The sequence below is a fragment of the Sebastes umbrosus genome, chromosome 20 (genome assembly GCF_015220745.1).
Source record: "Sebastes umbrosus isolate fSebUmb1 chromosome 20, fSebUmb1.pri, whole genome shotgun sequence".
NCBI lineage: Eukaryota > Metazoa > Chordata > Actinopteri > Perciformes > Sebastidae > Sebastes > Sebastes umbrosus.
The window spans coordinates 7,121,485-7,145,022 of record NC_051288.1 but is presented as its reverse complement, the minus strand read 5'-3'; the positions used below and the strand labels follow the sequence as shown (position 1 = coordinate 7,145,022).

Genomic DNA, 23,538 nt, shown 5'->3' with positions numbered 1-23,538 from the left:
TTGTAATATCTCAAATTGCACCAAATCAGAAACGAGACAGAACCATGAAACTCGTTATACACATGGCCTGTGATGATTTCTCTCTGCCTGCCAAAGGACAAACTGATGTCTCATACTTGTCAAGGTTTTTCTGCCAAGACTTTTTTTTCTGGGGAATGAAGCAATTCATTGTTCAATGACTATTAAATTGTTTTAACTATATCTATATTCTTGGTAGTTTATCATGGTCCTTTCGCATTTATCTGAAGGTATTGCGTGTGTTATTACGGTTGCCCCCATATGCTGTTACATCGCCCATCACGTGGGGGCAGATCATTTGACTTATAGTGTTTCAATCAATATTGTGACTCTAACATTGCTCGTAAAAACATTTGATGACTGTTAACAAGCACAACACAAATACAAGTTACCTACATAAAAAAATGATCCAAGTACTTTAAGAGGTTTTTGAGTATTGACATCAAAACCAGACGTTGTTACAATTGCCCCCGGTCTCCCCTACATTGCAGAGCTCTTCTTCTGTATTGCAGTCACAGCGGTGAAGGCTCGAACCCAGAGGACCTCCAGGCTCTCGGCCATCATGAGGTGACCTCAGGACTGCGCCCCCTGGTGGTGTGGATGTCCAACAGTCTGGAGCTGCTGCAGTTCATCCAGTACCAGCTGCCTCTTATTCTGGAGTGGAGAACCCGAAAAGAGCAGGGACAGGAATATGAAGAAGGAAGGGAAAATGACGAGAACAAGGAGGTGGAGGACTTGGGTTAGTCACCTATTGAGCTTCAGATTTGATACAATGATCATGTGAACGTGAAAAATTAAAGTTGCACTACATACGATTTTTAAATGAAATGTTACCTGTCTTATGAAATGAAATCATGACCACGACGACAACACAGATTTGATTTTCCTGCTCAAAGTAATTTCTGGTTTTAGGGGTTGGTCGCAGACATCTCTGCACACAAGATCCCCTTTAAAGTTAGAAAGAAGATACTGTATCATCTGGAACTAGAAGACCTAAGGAATCCATTGGTACCAACCATGTCATGCTAACTTGTCGGGAAGGAGGCTAAATAACGCTATGAAGTTACGCTACATTTTGGCGAAGAAAAACTGCCATGGCCATTTTCAAAGGGGTCCCTTGACCTCTGACCTCAAAATATGTGAATGAAAATGGGTTCTATGGGTACCCACGAGTCTCCCCTTTACAGACATGCCCACTTTATGGTAATCACATGCAGTTTGGGTAAAAAAACATGCAGTTTTTTTTTATGTAGTATAAATGTGTTATTTTCACCTATTCTAAAATGCATTTGAATATTTCTGCATACTGGGGACCCTAAACATTCTTGGAATTACATAAATTGGGTATCACTGTGGATCCAAAGAGCCCAACTTTACAGCCACAAACTAGAGACCTAGAGCATTCAGAGGATGGATAGCTTTCCTACTGTAGGTAGACTGACAATAAGGGAGTTTGTGAGCAGTTTCCAGAACAGAAGTGCTCGCCATCCAATTGCCGAAAAATGCAATTCTTGCAGAAATCTCCAAATGTCAAAAGTTTTTGATACCAAGTCACAGCATGGCTTTTTCTGTGGTGTTCCTCAAGGTCTTGGTGTCTTAATGTGGTATTTTGGAGGGATTGTTGATCATTTTTTATCAATACTCGAGTGATAAAGAATAGTTAAATTTAGCATAAAATCTTTGTAACAAATGGTATCAACCTGAAAATTGCAACAACTTATGAGACATAATAGAGCATGGGGATGGCCATCACAGACTTATATCCTCATGTTCTACACTCTTATACACTTTCACAATCTATTTTAATTGATTAGTTAATTTATTAATTAATTCTTATTTCTTATTAATGACTAGAACAACTTGACACACAGTGCTGAGCTGCATCTCATCTTCAGGTTCCCAGCTTTCAGATGATGTACACCATCTACTGTTGACTTTTTATCTACCCATGAACATCCCCTGTACCCCGCCCTGGTAAGGGGTTATGACCTAAATACAAAAATGTTTACTACTCAGCAGTCTGTCCTCTCACTGGAACAGTTTTTTCTTCATTTCCATCTTCATTTCTTCATGGACTAACTGATGTCATAGAATATTTCTGGATAAAAAAAAAAAAAAGACAGTCCAGTCAAAGTTTATTTTTCTATCTCTCTGACAAAGGGTTAGAAGTTGCCTGGTGAAAGTAAAACATTCATTCAGAATGTCACTGGAGCTTCACCTGTATCATTTATGTCTGTGTGTGTGATTTTCAGCCGTGCTGGAGCTACGCCTGTCCTGTGTCAGTTCAGCCAGTGAGGAGACGATGGCTGTCCTGGAGGAGGTCATCATGCTCGCCTTCCAGCAGTGTGTGTACTACATCACCAAGGTGAGAGGATGCAAACAGCTATAGCATACACGTGCATGTATGGACTTAAATAGTACTCCGGTGTCTTGCAGGGGAAAGTTAAACATCTACCTTACGATAGTCAACAAGGAACTTTTCTTGGCCAGAGGAGAAGAGTCAAAGCGGGCTTGTGCTGCGGCTCCATCTGTTCCTCTCACAGACGATTACGATGTGCTGTTTAAGAAAAAGAAAATAATCAGAGACGGGCTGAGAATAAAGGGCCCAGTTAGCCACGCTGACAGCTTACTAATAGAACAACCAGCCACGCTGCCAGACCACACTGGGGGCATTATGACATGGGAGAGAGACAGGACACCAAGGGCCTTTGTGTGTGGGGGAGGATGAAGGATCTCCAAGATCTGCCAGCCAAGGAAGCTTTACATTGCAACCTATAATATTTCAGCACAAGACACGTTTCACTTTAAAAAGACTGAGACAAAGAAATGTGTTGCCCGCGTAAAGTACTAAAAGACAAAGTAACCAGGAACAGCAAGTAAAAGATGCACAATTCAAAATCTTAATGTTGCACTAATCAATATTTTATAGGGCTGTCAATCGATTAAAATAGTTAATCGTGATTAATCTCATATTTTTTATCTGTTCAAAATGTACCTTAAAGGGAGATTTGTCAAGTTTTGAATACTCTTATCAACATGGGAGTGCACATTATGCTGCTTTATGCAAATGTATTTATATACTTATTACTGGAAATCAATTAACAACACAAAACAATGACAAATATTGTCCAGAAACCCTCACAGGTACTGCATTTAGCATAAAAAATATGCTCAAATCATAACATGGCCAACTGAGGCCCAACAGGCAACAACAGCTGTCAGTGTGTCAGTGTGCTGACTTGACTGAATGATGCAGTTCTACAGCAGAATTACTGTACATGTGTTTTCAATATACATTCTGTGCTGGTACAGTCCTCACAGTTGAGTAGTATTACAAAAGAGAGGAATGAGTATGACTATGACTTGCCCCAAACTGCATGTGATTATCATAAAGTGTGTATGTCTGTAAAGAGGAGACTCGTGGGTACCCATAGAACCCATTTTCATTCACATATCTTGAGGTCAAAGGTCAAGGGACCCCTTTGAAAATGGCCATAACAGTTTTTCCTCGCCAAAATTTTGCGCACATTTGGAGCGTTATTAACCTCCTTTGCTAGTATGACATGGTTGGTACCAATGGGTTCTTTGGGTTTTCTAGTTTCATATGATACCAGTACCTTCACTCTAGGTCTAAAACTGAGTCCGCTACAACCTCCCAAAGATCGGTTGCGTTAATGCGTTAAAGAAACTAGTGGCATTAAAACGATTTTTTGTTAACGCGTTATTAGCACTTTGACAGCCCTAACAGAGATTTTAAGGTTTTATTCTACGCTATAAAATACATCAGTAAATATCCCACCCGTGAATTTTGAAGCCTTTACATGTTCGTTAACTTTTTACTTCTGGCGATTCCATTCACACTTCAAAAATCATAAAAGTGGTGTTCATTTGTGAAGATTATCTTGCTGAACAAAACAATACAAACGTATCATAAACGTGTGTTTGCCACAGAGCTTATTTTCTGCAATAATCCAATACCCAATGGAAAAATCCCATTGGCTTTTCGTCGACGGAACCAGGGCGATGCTAACTTCCTGGTTGGCATACAAAAATACGTCATCCATGGAGCGCTCTATTGATAAATAGAATAGCAACTTTTCCTGAAGGATATTCCACCGTCAAATCAGGCTTTCACCATCTGAAGGGACGTGCACGCTCATCTGCAATAGAAGAACAGCCAACAGTAGAACAGCCAATAGGAACGCTCTCTTTCTGGTTTCCTCTGAAATGACCTGTGATTGGTCAAAGTCTCCCGTCACGGGCTAGATTTTCTAATGCCTGAAAACAGAGCCATGAGGAGGTGCAGAAGTCTAGTTTTCTCTCAGAACACTTGAATTACAATACGCTGAAAGGTTATTATGGAATTTTTTGCCCGATGAAAAAAAATAAAAATAAACTGCCTACTGCAGCTTTAATGAGAAGTGATAAATACAAAATTTGGATCAAAACTCTCTTTAACAACAGTGAACATTCCTCTCATGATCATTATCTCATCACCCCCCCTCCCCCCCCCCCCCACAGGACATCTGGATAATGAAATCCTCTCTAAACTTTTCCTCTTGTTAACAACTATTCCCCTGCCTGTGAAGATAAATAGCATAGCTTTTTGGTTGTATCATGCTGTATTCTCACAGTGTTACTTGGAAAAAGAGAAAATGGCATTTCATTGTAGTCACAATTCATTTGTGTGCAGTTCCACTGAAGCACCACACCCATTAAAATGGAAGCGTGCCGGGAAAGTTTCAGACAGATTTCCAGTTGAGCTGTGTGGCTGTGGGTGAAAAGACCATCCAAAAAAATACTAATGAGGAGATGGCCGATTTACTCCTCCTCGGTCTAGCATGTCTACTCAGATTCTCTCCTGCACAGACCCTCCAATGACCTCGATGCTCCAAACCAGAAAGGCCCAAAGTAAAAGGAAGCCATGTCAAGTATTAGCCACATCAGAGGTCGCATTAACACAGCGCTGGTCTGACAGTTAGCAGCATGCTAAGGTCTCTCAAGTCCAGCCAGTTGGGATTCAGATAGACTTTGTGCCTGGTTACATGCATCTTCTGTATCAGTTTCCCATGCAGGGAGGCAGTCAGTGATATGACATTGTATCTCTATGAAAGTAAACTATAGGAATTCCTGAATAGTTGCTGTCCTGCAAGTTTTAGACAGCCCATTTTTTTTACTCAGTGCAGGAGGATGTGGTTATCTAAGTACCTGCCCCAGACAGCATGGATTTCTCTCAGCAAGTCTACCCAATGAACCAAATGACTTCCAGATGGGGCATGTCAGTAAATCCAGAAATAATCCAGAAATATGTAACAGTATGTTCATGAAGTTTTAATTTACAGGCTCTAATTAAATTTTATGTTCAATGGACTTGTTTTGTTATAGCGTGAGGTCGCCCGTCCTGACAACTTCATAGGTTTCCTCCCACGGAGACATGGGTCGGGTAGACGGTGATTTGTCTTGTAATAGTAACTCTATTGAAATTAAGCTTTTATTTAAGTTTGCATACAAATAGTTTGATTGTCTAGTCAAAATTAAGGACATCCATGCCTATTACATTGTTTGGCCCTGAATCATATGTTATAAGTTGGGATTCAAAAATGTTCAGGAAGAAACAGACCGTGTGAGCTGTGGGATTTGAAGTGGAGAATGAGTATCGTTTTCTTTTTCATTGTACTTACGATTATTTAAGTATCAATTTTCTATGAATTGGCTCAACAAAAATATAAATATTCTGGTGTGCAGATGATTAATAATTGGAATGGCTGTTTAACGTTGATGTGTGTGATTTTAAGTTTGGGAATTTAGTCTCAGAAGCCCGGATCTTTATTTTTTTACTTTTCGGAGCATTGCTTGTAAATGTATACACAGAATTCTGGAGTGCTTTGAGCTAAATGCTGACGTCAGCATGCCAACATGCTCACAATGACAATGCTAACATGCGGATGATTAGCATGTAATATTTCACCATCTTAGCTTAGTGTGTTAGCACGTTAACGGTCAACGTATCCTCATTCAACGGTTGGTATGATATCTTACGAAAGTTATTCCTCATTTTTCGTTAGTTTTCCGACAAATATCCAGTAACACGTGTCAATTTCCGCTTGTTACATGCATACCGTCTTCACAGGAAACTATTTGGTTAGGTTTAGGCAACAAAACTGCTTAGGTAGGTTTAGGAAAAGGTCGACTTGGTTAGGTCTAGGTAACAAAACTACTTAGTTAGGTTTAGGAAACTATCGACTTGGTTAGGTTTAGGCAACAAAACGACTTAGTTAGGTTTAGGAAACTATCGACTTGGTTAGGTTTAGGTAACAAAACGACTTAGTTAGGTTTGGGAAACTATCGACTTGGTTAGGTTTAGGCAACAAAACTGCTTAGTTTGTTTTAGGAAAAGATCAACTTGGTTAAGTTTAGGTAACAAAACTATTTAGTTAGGTTTAGGAAAAGATCATGGTTTGGGTTAAAATAACTCCGGAAGTGGTGCAACATAAGTACAGAATTTACGTGACAGATAAATCAACGTTGACTTCTGGTTTTACACGGGGTACAAACACCGGTCTCCTGGGCAAAAGTCCAGTGTTTTAGGACACACCCGTCCACCCTGACCTCCTCCCTATGTGACGTTTGCCGCTCTTTATACTTCCTAGTTCACGATTATGTGGATACATACGAATTGATTTAGTGGGAAATACGAATTCCAGTGCATTAATTTTCGTAGGTATAGCTACGGACGGTGCACGAGAACAGCCTGTAACATTTGTTAGTTAGCAATAAACACAAAGTGCAGCTGAGGCTGATGGGAATGTTAGTAGTTTTGCTTTGCAGGTATATGGTCATAAACCAAAGTATTGGACAAAATGACCTTTTTTGACCTACTGGTGGTGCTAGAGGAAACATCAGTGGATCACCAAAGTCAGTAGGATTCTTCATCTGGGGACCACGAAGGTCTGTACCAAATGTCATGGCAATCAATACAATAGGTGTTGAGTTGAGCGATGGACTGACTGACGTCTATAGACTGTATTAAAACACAGACTGTTAGTGATCACAGAGAGGCGGAGTGCTGTGTTGCACAATTTTGTTGCTTGCTGACCAATAGAGGAGGAATTGTCAAAATGCTAATGTGGTACAAGCACAACTCTTTCACACGCAAACAGCATTTTCTGATTTAGCTGACCTACTGTGGACTGTTTTTCTTGGTCTTTCCAGTTAATCCGTGTCATCCATCATGACGTGTCACTTCCCAGCGAGTTCCCATCCACCTCTTTCCTGGACTGACAGGCCAGATTTTGTGAGGAATGTGGTGAAGTCACCAGTGTCAAGCTGAGGAGTAATCTGGTGTAGGCCTTTAATGATTTAATCTAGTGTCCCTTCCCTTCACTAGTGCAGTGAGTTGACATCATGATTTATGTCAGTGCTCATTTCAGTGTCTGACCCAGAACAAGAGGGATTTTAATGTTCCAGGGTGTAAACAACTGAGCCTAGCTTCATCATCTTCTGTTTTCTGGCTCACTTTTTTTTAACCTCCCGTCCAACAAGACAGAAATTAGCCGTGTTTCCATTCACATACTTTTATGCACATTTGCATTAGAAAATGGAATCGGCAAAATTCCCCAATTGCGCAAAAAGATTTTTTTCGCTCGCTCGAGGTGATTTTTGCCTTTGTTGAAAAAGAGTTGATGCGCTAAATGGGATATGGAAAAGCCTTTAATAAGTTCTGACGTAGCAAACATTTAAATCACATGGCTTATCAGCTGTTTCTGTTGTTGGCGTCTTCTTGGATATTATTACAAATTTATATTGTCTTCATCTCCGGACATCATGAAACTTGACCAATATTAGCTGACATGAAAGAACAATAAAAACGTACCCAATAGAGTGCTCCAGGGATGACGTATTTTTGTAGGCCAAACCAGGAAGTTACAATCGCCTTGGTTCCCTCGACAAAAAGCCAATGGGATTTTTACATTGGATTTTTGCAGAAAATAAGCTCTGTGGCAAACAAATGTTTACAATACTTAAAAGTAAAAAACTAATGTTAGGCTATAGACGAACTACACCACACCAAGTCGCATGACTTCACATCGCCACCACTAAGCTAAAGACAGACTAGTGTTCGAAGTGATTACGTTTAGTAGTCTCATTTAGCCACTTTTAAGCCCTTTTTTAAGACACGTAAAGGCTTCAAAATTCACGAGTGGGATATTTATTGTTGTATTTTTGTCGTAGAACAAAACGTTAAAATCGCTTAAGCTTGTGTTAACCACAGACCTTATTTCAGGCATCTAACTAAAGAAACATTAAAAAAAAACATTGACTTCCAGATGAGGGAACCGGAAGTACTAAAATGCTAAATCATTTCTAGGTTTTAGGACTCATTCCTTCACCACTGAAACAAATTCCCGAATTTTTCTCTCGTAGATGGTTAGAGGGCCAAGGCGACTTGTTTTGTTTCCTGTTCACAACCTCTACTTCTTCTTCTACTCTGTTTCCTGGTGGATTACAGCCATGCAAAGCCTATAGCGCCAACTTCTAACCAAACTACGCTCTAGCTGAGTTTATTCGCTCCAAGCCAGTTGATGGAAACGCGCCTGATTCATGTTTCTTTTTTTGCAACATTTCAAAAGTTTGCTTAAAATATGCTTGACAATTGAATGGAGGTACGGCTAATGACACAAATCACTATGCTGTGTGGTAACATTTTCTTAAATCTCTGTTTATTTTGGGGTATTTCATGGCTCGTCCATTCGATTTGAGGGTAATTGCTTTGGGATGGAAAACAAAAGGCGCCACTGGTGATCAGCTATTCCAACTGAGGACATGTCACGATGAATACAGACGGACTTTAACAGGCTTGTGGGCAGACTGTGTGTTTACTTGTCCGTCATAATGAATGCACAAATAAGCAGAACACAGAATACACACTTTCTTTTTTCTAACTGTGGAATAATGCGTGCCACGGATGCATGCGGTGATCCCAGAATGAATGAATCCTCCTCTGGCTTGGCTCCGCTGAGCGACATTTTCCAACCAGAAACACTGCAAGATTATTCGGCTTAATGTTCGCCCTTTTCCATTGTCTCATATGTGATGGGAGCCGTGGCTGTTATGTTCTCCTGTTCATGTTCGCCCTGCTCTGGCTGCGGGGCCTTACAGTAAATGTAAAATGATCTGCTCAGGGTGGATTCCTTCAGAACTCTTCACTCAGCAGTCCTGTTGCAGTGGCATGCCAAGCCCACATGAGCCATATTCAGCTTTTTTAGGAATGTGGATCTATGGCCGGCGCTGGCCTCGGAAGCTTGGTGGGTGTAAGAGTGAGATCGGAGGGGAAGGGGGATGTCTGTGTACAATTAGCCCCGAACAAAGCTATCGTTGTCCAGGCTCGCTCTCAAGACTGGTGAAGACCTTTGGCTGAAAAAGAGGAAATGTTACGAACTGTGTCTCTGTTATTCCTGCTGATTTCTCTGTCTAATCTTACGTTGTAGTGTGAGAAAGACACAGAGACACATGCAGGGGCAACATGGGTGGTCTGAAATCTGGATTAGAGGGTTACATGTTTTAGTTTATCCCAGTGATCAGAACATCCACCACACATCTTTAACTTTTCCAACCTCAAATTGACCCACAGGAATTGTCAACAATCTCTTGTTCCACATGGATGGGTGAATCACTCATACTGAGTTCCCTTTATTCAACCCGCTCTGTCTTATCAGGTCCTCTACCCCGTCCTGCCGGGCCTTCTGGATTGCAACCCGTTCAGGGAGAGTCCTGACCTGCAGGTGACTGGCGAGAGTGTCCGGGTCCTTGGTAGCGTTGGACTGCAGGTCCCGGGTGAGATCCAGCATCTTGTGGACGTTCTGACCGAGACCTGGAGACTGCTCTCTGACTGTCAACTCCACCCGGAGATTTCCTCGCAGCTCATTGGCTACCTCTTCTACTTCGTCAACGCATCGCTCTTCAACTCACTCATGGAGAGAGGTACCAGTGCACGAATTTCCACATTAGCTTGGTACACAGAAGAGTATGCAGGCTTGCAATCACTGGAGGGTAGAAACTTCTAAACTCACTCACTCTTTCTGGCTTATAACTCTATGTGACATAACTTTTGTGGTATGTCTGGAGGTTCAACCCCAGTCGCCAGAATAAAATGTTGGTACTGTACGTTTCTGCAAACCACGGATACGTTGAGTCGTCGTTTCTCAACAAAAAATACGTTTCATATCAACATTTCTACATACATATATATAACAACTTGGTTAGGTTTAGTCAAAGATCATGTTTTTGCTTAAATATTGGTTTCACACGGGACACAAACACCGTTCCATGTTTGACCGGTCCATCCACCCCGACCTCCTCCCTATACGTAGACTTACGTGGACTTTGATTACTTTAAACAGATTTGTGATACATCAAATACAAACGTATTCTCATTCTCCGGGGAGAAAATACCTCGAAATGTAATTGATGATGCAGTTTCTTTGTTTGGGACGCAATTTTTAGGAGTCCAGGTTACCATTATTATTAGGGCTGTCAAAGTTAATGATAAAGTTATCGCCACTAATTTCTTTAACGCATTAACTCAACTTGCAATTTTTAGGTTGTAGCGGGCTCAGTTTTAAAGCTAGAGTGAAGATACTGGCATCATATGAAACTAGAAGGAATCCATTGGTACCAACCATGTCATACTAGCTTGTCGCAAAACAGGCTTAATAAAACTGGCGCTAAATTTTGGTGGGGAAAAACTGGCACGGCCATTTTCAAAGGGGTCCCTTGACCTCTGACCTCAAGATATGTGAATGAAAATGGGTTCAATGGGTACCCACGAGTCTCCCCTTTACAGACATGCCCACTTTATGATAATCACATGCAGTTTGGGGCAAGTCATAGTCATACTCATTCCTCTCTTTTGTAATACTACTCAACTGTGAGGACTGTACCAGCACAGAATGCATATTAAAAACACATGTACAGTATTTCCGCTGTAGAACTGCATCATTCTGGATTATTCTGGATGTGTTAGCCTCTCTCGACACTTTCTGACTTCCCAAACTCGTCTGTGGCACTCAGCCCCCTGAACACATACATCTTTAAAAATATATGATTTCTTTATTTAAAAAAAAGGGTCAGTAATTTTCTGAGACAACTGGGTACTGTAGTTTTTATCAAATGTTACTCAACAGGAGGAAATAGTGCATTTGTTGGGGACTACTTTCAGCTGTGGAATGATACTCATTTTATTTGGTGCGCTAGAAAGACAGTGTATGTGGGACTGACTCATAATAAACTTTATGGCCTGATACACGAGGGTTGACTTTGGATACATCTATTGATTTTCCTGTTTTCATGGGATTCATTGACGACAAGAATAATATAGAACAATGCCAGACTGATCCTTTAATTTTTGCTTGGATTGTTGATTCGCTGTGGAAGTTCTACAAATTACAGGTACCTGTGTAGCTGTCAAATATGCATTATCTATTTTCATACATAGACAGACGGCAGATTTCAATGTATACAGATTGTCTGGAATAACGGAAAAAAATGCAAACACTCCATAGAGACAACATAACCTCGCAAAGACAAAGAACAAAATCAGTATTGCTGCTGAGAAACCCAAGTAAATGAACAAAGAAGTGATCTTAAAGATGTCTTTCTCTCGATGTGTACGCAGGCTCTGAGCCAGGTTTCTATCAGTGGTCCAGAGGCATACACATGCGGGCCAATCTGGACTTGCTCCTGGACTGGGCCCACGCAGCTGGACTGGGAGAACTGGCCTTAGAGCACACACACACACTCTCGTCAGCTATCAATCTACTGGCTACACCGAGAAAGAATTTACTGCAGGTACAAATCCCACACTCGCTACACATTCAGCTGAGTTGGGTTTATCCAACTATAAATAATCACCAGAGACGTAACAGACTCAGGATTCCTGCAGGGTGGACGAAAAATGATATTGGTTTCAAATCTTAAAGCTGCAGTAGGCAGAATGTTTTTGGCATCAATGGGCAATAATTACATAATAATTGCACATTCAGCATATTGTAATTCAAGTGTTCTGAAAGATAACTAGACTTCTGCACCTCTTCATGGCTCTGTTTTCAGGCTTTAGAAAATCTAGCCCGTGACGGGAGACTTTGGCCAATCACAGGTCATTTCAGAGAGAAAGCGGTCCTATTGGCTGTTTATTCAACGGAGGCAGCTGTCAATCACTCGCAAACTCCGATCAAACGGTCAAACTGGGCAGCGCTGATCGAATATGAATCAATATTCTGTTACTGTAATGCCTATTTCTCTCCTCAAATGTTTTCAGAAACATCTTGTAGTGTACTGTTTAGCTGTAAAAGGAGAAAGTTTGCTCCGGCTGGTGGGCGGTGCTTGGTATTTCCTCAACTGGTCTCAACATGGCGGCCGGGTCACAGACTTTCTCATTTTACAGCATTTTATGTTTCTGAAAACATTTGTGGAAAGAAATAGGCATTACAGTAACAGAATTTCATAAAACCGATTTCAGTTGTGTTGCTACAATTTCTTCCATTGATAAAAAGTCAATCGTACAACACAGTGTAGATACAATCTTCCATCAGATAAAAATTCAATTTGAATGACAGTAATTCCCTAAATATTTCTTTTGCATATCAGTGAAAATGTTAAGTTGCATGATCAAGTTAAATAGTTAAATAATCCTACTGTAGAGGTAACGTATTGGATGGTCTTTGTTGTAAAGTCTGGTGCTTGCAAGAAATAAATCATCAAGATAATTCAGCTTCCCCATGACATTATTACTATAACGTGTGTGTGTGTGTGTGTGTGTGTGTGTGTGTGTGTGTGTGTGTGTGTGTGTGTAGACATCTTGGGTGTCCTTGCGGTCTGACTACCCTGCCCTGACTCCGGCCCAGCTGAACCACCTTCTGAGTCTTTACAGCCCAGCATCTCCCTACATACACACCTGGACTCCACCTGTCCACGACCAGGCTACAGCACACGACACTGGTGAGAGGTCAACATACTGGTCAACTAGTATCCCGGCCTTCATTCACATAACCAATTATGAAGATGATAATCTGCAAGATTTTCCTTTAATTCCGTTCTTTCCTCAGATGATATCCTGGAGAGTTTTGACACCCACCATCCTCTGGTGCTGCCAGATGGGGGTTACCAGTTCACACTGAGCAGACAGGTAACAGATTCAGCCCTGAGGGAGCAGCTGGACAAGCTCAAAGAGATCATGTCCACCCTTTCTGACTCGCGGTCCAATGAGAACACAGCTACTGAGGAGCAAAAGGTACGACATTCATATACCTTTTGATTTTTTACATAGGTAAACTGAACATTGTAAATAATACTGACAAAAGCTGGGTAAATAATGATCAATGTAAGATTTACACTTGGCTGAGCTGGCAAATTTGGTCGGTAAAGATTGGACGCCACGAAGGCTGATGGAAACTTTGAATAAAAACTCAAGTGACATCACATCTAGGCAATTTATCAGACAGCTTTCTCTGGAGAAACAAAAGGCTTTACACAAGTTTCTTCCGTCACATATGCAGTAGTACTGCCCAAAACCTATAAACACTTGGATGTGTAAAATTGGTGGCGTTCCCCTTTTAAAATGGAAATCCCCCACTGACAGCAGCCCACGAGTCGGTCCATGTGCGCGTCGGCTTGGGAGAGTGAGTTAGTTAGTTTTCTCATTTCTGACACTTTGGATTTAATCTAATACACAAACCATTGAAACGTACACGGACCAGGGATGTATTATTGACAAGCCCTCAAGGTGGCTCTACTTCTTCGTTCTCTGGACTGAGGGCAGACTGGACGCTATAGTGACTCACTATCGCCTCTCAAGGAACAAGTGGTATTACAAGAAAAGTACGGGCTGGACCTTGCTGGTTGGCAGCACAATACATCGATGTATTTGGCACAACGTCAAAACTGTTATTTCTTTAATCTAAAATTCTGGCCAGATCTTACACTTTTAGCCAATTTTAATATGTGGTTTTCTAATTGATCCTAATTGTCCTATTTGTCATCCAGGGTGGTTCCATTCCGATGGAGGCTAAACTGACTGAGATGGATATCCTTCCCAAAGCCAGCATGGAAACCTTGGATACATCGGCATTTGAGATGGTCTTATCTCCGGCTACTGTCCATGACCGCCAATCCCCTTCTGCCTTACCTCCATCACCCTCATCACCTCCCTCCCCGTCCTCCACCCAATACCCAGATGAGTTCAGCTCCTGCGGTGCCCTCCTTTTGTCCCAGAAGCTAAGAAATCTGGAGCTGCAGACCAGAGAGACCAGTGAGATGAGGAGGTCAGCTCTGGACCCCTCCTGTCTCCTCACCCCACCCAACACCCCCCACATCATAGATCCCGTCGATTTGGTGAAGGCGTACCAGGATAGATGGATGAAGGGTGACGGTGAGACACTTCCCTGGTCCTCCGGTGTGGATACACACGATGAAGGTACAGCAAAGAACTACGTCGTCATTCGCGGTTGTTTTCTGTTTTGCAAGAAAACTGAGCATGTGCTTTATTTTCTCCTTATAGGTGGATTAGTGTTTGAATGTCTGGCTGCACTGAAAGCAGACCGTTTGAAGTCACATTGCTCCAGTATGAACACGTTTGAGGAACTGAAAGAGGAAGAGGAGGAGGAGCTTTATGATGGCAATAATGATGAGGTTTTTAGCTTGGAGCTGGAGCGAGGTGAAAGAGGACTTGGTCTTGCTCTGGTTGACACAAGGGTGAGTGAAACTGATGTGCCGTAGACCTCACAATTCATAGTTAAACTCTGTGTCCTGCTGTTATTAAAGCTAACCACGACCCCTCAACCCACTCATGGATTTTTGTCAAACTGTGACGTCCATTCTGTAATGGTCTAGGGCAGTGGTTCTCAAACTTTTTACACCACGTACCACCTCAGAAAATATTTGACTCTCCAAGTACCCACATTATGACCAGGGGTGGCCAATTTATTCTTCCTGGGGGGGCCACATGAGGAACCCAGATTGTTGCCGGGGGCCAAATGAATTCTGTCAGACGTAACCTCTATTTTATCACTACATTCATTTATAGAAAACATACTGCGCACTTATTTTTCAGTATTTATTATACTGAAAATCACTCCAAACAGCATATTATTAAGAAAATGACATTATACGCAGGAGTTTTTGAACCGTACAGGACTGACTGTTTTGGGCAGTAATGTTACCATTAACAAAACTTAACAAAACAGAGAATCCAGCAGCATGCCAACATATAAAAAACATGCACTGCAGGTCCAAAAAGCACTATTTTTTTGGGCAGGGAGGGTAGCCTACTGTACACAGTACTGTACTGTACTTTGTTATTGTCATCTATAGTGGTTGTTTGCATAAAAACACACAATTCAAATGATTATGATTATTTACAGAGGAATCAATAGTCAGAGATTTTCAGTTTTCCCCATACTATACATAACTGACACTCTTCCATTGGATGTAGATTTGCTCTCATTTGCATTTTATTTGAGGTCTGTCTGTGGTTTTACACTTTTTGAACTACAAATGATGTTACACCAATTGTTTGTTTGGTTGTTTTTTTTGCTTGGTTTCCTACCATACATGCAGCATTTGGTGGTGTAATCTCAGTACACGATCAACTTGCAGAGATTTAGATAATTAATCAAAATCACAGATATGTTATTGACATGTGGTAATGCAGTTTCAAACAGTTCAAAAAAATTTTGATTTTTGAAAATGAAACCCAGAAGATAAATAATAATTAAACATACATGATCTGAATGGGATGATTTTTTTATTTTTTTTATGTGGGATTTAAAAAGTTGCAGTGACATTTTGACCTCATCTTCCAGGACACTTCGTCGAGGGTGAAAGGCATCTTCATCCGTGCCGTGGTCCCAGACTCCCCTGCTGCCCGGTGTGAGAAGCTGGTACCAGGAGACAGGCTCCTGGCTATTAATGGTGTCAGTCTGCTTGGATTGGACTACCAGGGGTAGGAATTAACTCATATTTGAATATCAAATTTGGATAACAGATTTCTTCATTTTTTTACATGTCTTCCACCTCTGTGTCTCCGTTAGTGGAAAGGAGCTGATCCAGTCATCAGGTGACAGACTGAGGTTGCTGGTGGCCAGATCGGATTGGATGGCTAAGGCTATACAGACTGAATGCTGATGGTGTTTTTCACTGCTTCTTTGAACCAAGACTGGTAATGCCCCATGAGAGCACTTAAAGATGACTGCAAGAGCTTGTTCAACATTCAAGTTCAGGACAAGTTCCCAGACGTGGATGGCAGCTCCATCTGCCCATCCTCCGAGGTCCGCAACCTATAGGCGTCATCCTGGACTCCACCCTTTCATTTCAGTCACACATCAAATCCGTCACAAAAATCTCCATTCTACCACATCAAAAACATTTCTCAACTCCGGCCATCACTCTCCGACTCCGTGGCAAAGACCCTCATCCACGCCTTCATCACCTCCCGTCAGGACTACTGTAATGGAGTCCTGTCCGGGGTACCCAGCAAAGCCCTGGACAGGCTCCAGTATGTCCAAAACTCAGCTGCCAGGGTTCTCACCCGCACTAGGCCCTGGCAGCACATCACCCCTACACTCATTCACCTTCACTGGCTTCCAATCAAGTCCCTTATCAACTATAAACTCCTCCCTCTCACATACCAGGGGTCGGCAACCTTTACTATCAAAAGAGCCAGTTTAGGCGAAATAAAATAAAATAAATCTGTCTGGAGCCGCAAAACATTTGAACATTGTGATGAAGGTAACACAGCTTATAGTCTAAGTATATAGTATATACTGTAAGTCTAATGCAGTTAGGGCCAAAGAGCAAATGTACTACGGAGTATTAGGGCCACATTGAGGGAAAAAACATCTAAGATTTACAGAATAAAGTCGTAACTTTATGAGAAAAAAGTTATAATATTACGAGAATAAAGTCATAGCTTTAAGAGAAAAAAAGTTATAATATTACGAGAATAAAGTCATAACTTTACGAGAAAAAAAGTCGTTATATTAAGAGAATAAAGTAGTAACTTTACGATAAAAAAAGAAAATAACACGTTAAATAACTACTTTATAATATTATGACTTTATTCTAACCGACTTTCTCCACCCCTACACTCCATCCCGGAAGCTACGATCCTCCGACACGGGTCTGCTCTCCACCTCCCACACCAGGCTGCGAACTTTCGGCGACAGAGCCTTCAGCGTCGTGGCCCCCGCCCTCTGGAACTCTCTCCCTCCTGAAATCTGAAATGCTTCATCCCTGGACACTTTCAAAAAACACTTCAAGCCCCACCTGTTCATCGAGGCCTATGACCTCAGCGAACTCTTCCTACACACCACTCGTTTTAATTACCTGGCTACAGTTTTTCCTCTGTTTTATTTATCAGGATGATTTTGTGTGCCCTCTTTGTAAAGCGTCCTTGGGTTTCTTGAAAGGCGCTATATAAGTCCAATTTATTATTATTATTAAGTTCAGGACATGGACCTTAATGTAAGGATATGGGTGTTGTGGAGACAAAAATGCACTATATAATGAGCTTTGTTCCTGTTTGAATTGAGTACCAGGTTTTAGCTGCTCAATGTAGTTTTTCATTTACATTGTAAAAGAGTGATAGTAATTATTGATGTGTCTGTGTGAGTACAGCGTTTTGATTTCAAACTGAGAAGCCTCACACATTCTAAATGTGGTTGGGTTCAAACATCACTGCTGCTATCTGCTTTCTGGACAACACTAAAGCTTTAATCCAGCCCTCAATTTAAGCAGTAGCCTATATTAAAACTCTAAAGCCAGAGGTAGAAGAAAACTTTTATGACTGACTGCCCAAAGCCTTCCATACACATACTTGGCTACTCCTTGGGTTCACATTTTATTGTTATTTTTTTTTTGTGTTATCAATTACCCATAGGATTTTAAGGTGTTTTTATAGTTAGCTCATGTCTGTTGTGTTTCAGCAATAAATTAATTGTAATCGCCTATTGATGTAATTTCTATTCAGTCACGTTGAAGAAATTAATTTCTTTTGAACAGAAATAACGCATAACACATTTATGATATAGAATATAACAGACATATGCAGTTTGCGAGTGATTGACAGCTGCCTCTGTTGAATGAACAGCCAATAGGAATGCTCTCTCTCTGAAATGACCTGTGATTGGCCAAAGTCTCCCGTTGCAAGTGGCTTCAATTGAATCACCGTGCACAAACAGGGACTGTATAAGAGGCAAACACTTGGGCAAGTAAGTAAGTATAAGGCTTTATTCTGCCAAGCAGCATACACAACATGGCTTTCACACTCCACCAACTTTACCACTGCTCTCCCACAACACCTAGTGGCTGGAACACAAACTATCAGCCACATACTCAAATCTCTCCCCTGTTGTATGGGGTCTATACGGAGTCAAAACAAATTTTATAAGCTGTATAAGTGTTTTAGACCATGTATTGATCCCATACTTGCTTGGTGGCAGAGAATAAATAAGCAGAAGCTGTAGTCCCCTTGGATTCACATCAGTTAGATCAAAGTGGCAGTTGGCAGTATATTTTCGGCATCATTGGGCAAAAATCTCATAATAACCTTTCAGCATATTGTAATTCAAGTGTTCTGAGAGAAAACTAGACTTCTGCACCTCCTCATGGCTCTGTTTTCAGAGTTTAGAAAATCTAGCCCGTGACGGGAGACTTTGACCAATCACAGGTCATTTCAGAGAGAGAGTGTTCCTATCGGCTGTGCTCCGGTCATGTGACCAGAACTTGGCGTTCTTTCAAGAGATTTCACAATGGCTGTTGCGTCACAAACGTTCTCATTTTACAGCTAAACAGTACACTACAAGATGATTCTGAAACATTTGAGGCGAGAAATAGGCATTAACGTAACATAATATTGATTCATATTTGATCAGCGCTGCCTAGTTTGACCGTTTGGCCGGAGTTTGCGAGTCACAACTCTCATAGACAGCAGATGGACAGCAGACCTCAGATCAGCTCTGACTGCTTGTTTCCCTTTGGTCTGTGAAATCTTGCAGATGCCGTTAGGAGCACCAGAGGACACAGAGGCACATGATTTTTTTTCAGGTTACCTGTCTCATGCACTACTGTCACAGTATAGCGCCAGTTTTATAAAAATAACTCTTTTTTAATCATATTGCTCCAATCTTGCCTACTTCAGCTTTAATGGATTCCACAATGCCCCTTTTTAACAAGAAAAAAAACACAGCTTCTACAATATCCACTTCTTTGTTGTTCGTTTATATTCTCAATATGTTCCAACTGTTCATTATCTCTAACATAAGCATACTTGCCAACCTTGAGACCTCAAAAATAGGGAGGATTTCTAAACTAAAGCAGGGGGTCTGAGGACTTTGTTTTCTGCATTCTGGGGACTTTTAAAGAAGGACATTTTTGGTTAAATAGGCCTACTTTTAATTTTACTTCTAATTCTCAGGAAAGAAAACTGAATAATTCCCCCCTCTGGCGTGGACTGCCATTAGGAGCACCGGAGGACACAGAGGAACATGATATTTTTCAGATTACCTGTCAGGATAAAGTGACAGTTTGATAAAAAATTACTTATTTTTTTTAAATCATATTTGCTCCAACTTGCCTATTTCAGCTTTAATGCCAATAATAAACATAATCCTGATTCTGCGCCACAGTTATTCCTCAGTTGACCACTAGATGGCGTGCTCATCCCTGGAACCACCTGTGTCACACTGAGTAATTTCCAGGTGTTGTTTATAGAAACAATGAAATAAAAGGAGGAAAAATTAAAAAATAGTGATAAAAAAGAAATATATATCACAGTTTTTTTTATTCATTTTTACTTTCAAAGGCAGTGTTTTCTATTTAATCCACCTCAATACTTCCCAGGGTACTTTATTGCCTCATAATGTCAAATCATACATTCATTTCTTTATTCAATGTTATTTTTTTTTAACAGGACTTATTCAAACTCAGCTTTGAGTCTCACCTGGGTAAATCAAACATCAGCTAGTGAGCCAGAGGGAAATCCCTCCTGGCCCTGCCCGGACAGATAACTGGGCTTACAGGATCCTGGGCCCTGCTTGCATAACGTGACGCTGCTGATACCTGAGGACTTGTGACAGCTACCGCAGAGTAAACACAACCCAGGACTTCCCTCACCTGTCACGGTGAGTTCACTTCACCCTCTGCAGCTCCTCTGCTGGGCAGCTCCATTTACCTGCTACGCATCAGGAAGGATATCCAACTGATCACTGTCACTCCTCCTGGACGAGGAGGAGTGACACCTGCAGCAGGAGGCCTGGAGACTTTAACAAAGCCTTTACAGACCATAAAACAGGAGTTCCAGTACGATATCATTTGAAGTCAGTGCTGCCTATAGGTTGACTCAATGTTCCCTCTCTCCGCCAACGGTAGACAAAACACATCAGCTATTTTATATTACAAACCAAAAACAAAGCAACGCACTGTGCATCTTTCTTCTATGATTCGACCTGAGCTGACTTGCTTGCAGTACAACGCGTGGCCTTGGTATTTTATGCTTTATCTAATGTTTTGTGTTAGAACTGATTAATCCAGTAAACCACCACCACAACTCAAAGATTACCGAGAAGTTCAAAGCGCAGTAGCTCGGTAACTCTTTATATCAGAGCAGATATAATCTTACAGTTCTAAGCAGTGGTGGACTCAGGCTGTGTGAGGGACAGGGGCAAAAAAAACACGGTGGGGCACCACTGTGTGCAGCTAGTGCCCTTTTTTATTTTTCTAGCATGTAGGGCATATTACATGGCACTGCAGCATACTTTCTCAATTTTAAGGCCACCCAAGAGGACACTTTATCACATTTTCTCCACTGGAAGGGCACCCTAGAGGGCACTACATCGCATTTTCTCCACTGGAAGGGCACCCTAGAGGGCACTACATCGCATTTTCTCCACTAGAAGGGCACCCTAGAAAACACTTTATCACATTTTCTCCATTGGAAAGGCACCCTAGAGGGCACTTTATCAAGCTCTTTCCACTGGAAGGGCACCCTAGAGGGCACTCTATCAAGTTTTCTCCACTGGAAGGGCACACTAGGAGGCACTGCATTACATTTTCTCCACTGGAAGGGCACCCTACCTAGAGGGCACTTTATCATGTTTTATCTACCATAGGGGCATCCAACAGGGCACTTTTGCTGCGGTTTGTTCAAATATGGAGGCACCAATGGGGCTGGTCCCCATACCACCCCCTTTGAGTCCACCAGTGGTTCTAAGGGCACACAAGTACGCAGAAACTAAATCAGAAGGACTCGGTAGATTGCACTCTTGCGTCCTCTATAATGTGTTTTAGGTAATACTAGGTCAAACTGCAGAGTTGATTAAAAATGGGTACATCTTTTGAAGGCGCAGTGGTTCGTTCTTTCGCCTCACAGCAAAGAAGGTTCGATCCCCGTTCTGGGCAGGGCCTTTCTGTGTGGAGTTTACATGTTCTCCCCGTGTTAGCGTAGATTTCCTCTTGGTTCTCCGGTTTCCTCCCACCACCGCAACATGTTGCATCAGGAAGGGCATCCGTTGTGGCATCCCCTAACGGAATCAGCCGAAAGACGAACGACAACAATTTTCTTAAGTATAGCTATGAACGGTGGATGAGAACAGCCTGAATTCTGTCATCGAAAAGGTGTGTGTGCGGTGGGGAGTTGGAGCACACTGACACCTTTAAGCCAGAGTTTACAGCGTCATTAGCGCTGGGCTATCAGCTGTTTCACACTTGCATCCTCAAATGTGGGATATCACACCCTGATCCCAGGGTTTACTAAATCCCACTCCAGAGCAGCGTTATCCCTGACCTTTCTCTGCAATCCCTGGAAAGCAAAAGTTGAGATGACTACCGTGAATCAAGATTCTAATAAGTTTTATTCATTGCTGTGGAGACATCTGCCCTCTGAATTTGACCCACCTTAACTTTTCAGTAGGAGCCAGTAGCCACAGGGCAACAAATTGAGGTCAGTGCCTCCAAACAGAGACATGCATCTGTTTTATTATGAGAGGCAGCAAGTCACATGCTATGAGTATTTTAAAAATGCCGTCTTTTTCTTTTTTCTTTTTAATAAATGCTAATGTGAAATGAGGTTAAGGTAGCCCTGGGCTTTCTGTAGCCACAGCTCTATTTTTACTGAAAATACTTTTTTCTGTTTTGACTATAAGTGTAATTTCTTGCATCCTCGGGGGGTAAATAGATATTATGTTAATGTAGAGTTGTGGTATTGCAGTGCAATTTATGATAACGTATTCTTTACTATATAAATGTGGCAACGTATCCTCATTCTACGGTTCGTATGACATCTTACATAAACGTTATTCCTCATTTTTCAAGCATTTTCCTACAAATGTCCAGTCCAACACTTGGACGCACGTGTCAATTTCCGCTTGTCTGGCGTGTCTCCAGTGAGGTGTTGAAAATGTCTGTGAACACCGGAGACAGCTGGTCAGTGCAGTGCTCCAGGGTGGAGGCAGAGACAGAGTCTGGTCTGGCTTTGCGTGGGTTGTGTCTCTTGAAAAGCCTGTTTAATGGAGGGTCGTCATTGTGTTAGTCACATAACTCAATTTATAATTCATAATTATAATTAATCTACCTGCCATATGTTGCATATGTAATATGTTCTGGTCATATTGTTTCAGTTCTTCTGAAACCCACTCATTGTCGTACTGATTCATTGTTTAGCTACTGTTAAATTTCTGTGACATGTGCTGTTTTATTGTTTTATTGCTTCTTTGTAAATTACATATTCTATTTTATTAGTATTTTATTCTATTCTATTTTTCCTATTTGTTAGATGCTTTCTGGAGTCAGGCACAAAAGATCTAGATATGTAGGTGTGTATGTACAGTATATATGCCGTATATAATATGATGGTAATGATGATGTGTGTGTGTATATGTGATATATTATATCCACCATATAGTGTGTGTGTGTACTGTGCGCTTGTATGTACTTATGACTACGAATGTACCGGTTTATATAGTAAATATGTGACTAAGTATATATGTTCACATGCATATATATTAATATATTATATAACACTAGTACACTGTCAATTTTTTTTTTTTTTTCCAACTGCCATAAACCTCCTGAACTCTGACATCTCCTCTGTCTGAGTTGAACACGTGCAATGTAAATGTGCAATTATGTTTGTGTCACTTTTGTGCAATGTAAATACTGTAAATCTACTGTTACAGATATATGCAATTACATATGCTGATCACTCTGTGCAATAATTATATGATGCTGTGCAATAATTATATAATTATCTGACAGACGCTTTGTGCAATAATCTGGCAAAACTGTATTCTGGCAAAACTGTCATCTCATCAATATACATAATGTATTTTTATATTTTATATTGTATTCTCTTATATATTTTTTTATATTTATATTGCACTATCTGTTTTTTTTATTATTGTATTATCTTTTCATTAGCACCTATGAGATTGTCACAATCTAATTTTGTTGTACTACACAATGACAATAAAG

The 23,538-nt window shown here is 41.1% G+C and overlaps 1 protein-coding gene across 1 annotated transcript in view; it reads left to right on the top strand.

Annotated features, from left to right (window-relative positions):
• LOC119478897 (ras-interacting protein 1-like) overlaps positions 1–16,820 on the top strand; it is a 30,003-nt gene extending 13,183 nt beyond the window's left edge. The window contains exons 9-18 of the mRNA XM_037753921.1: positions 531–757; positions 2,271–2,383; positions 9,735–9,999; positions 11,693–11,865; positions 12,870–13,014; positions 13,122–13,306; positions 14,059–14,488; positions 14,573–14,766; positions 15,876–16,015; positions 16,104–16,820. Coding sequence (XP_037609849.1) covers positions 531–757; positions 2,271–2,383; positions 9,735–9,999; positions 11,693–11,865; positions 12,870–13,014; positions 13,122–13,306; positions 14,059–14,488; positions 14,573–14,766; positions 15,876–16,015; positions 16,104–16,197 — 1,966 coding nt within the window. The 3' untranslated portion in view covers positions 16,198–16,820. The remainder of the gene's footprint in view (positions 1–530; positions 758–2,270; positions 2,384–9,734; positions 10,000–11,692; positions 11,866–12,869; positions 13,015–13,121; positions 13,307–14,058; positions 14,489–14,572; positions 14,767–15,875; positions 16,016–16,103) is intronic.
• The last annotated feature ends 6,718 nt before the right edge of the window (positions 16,821–23,538 follow it).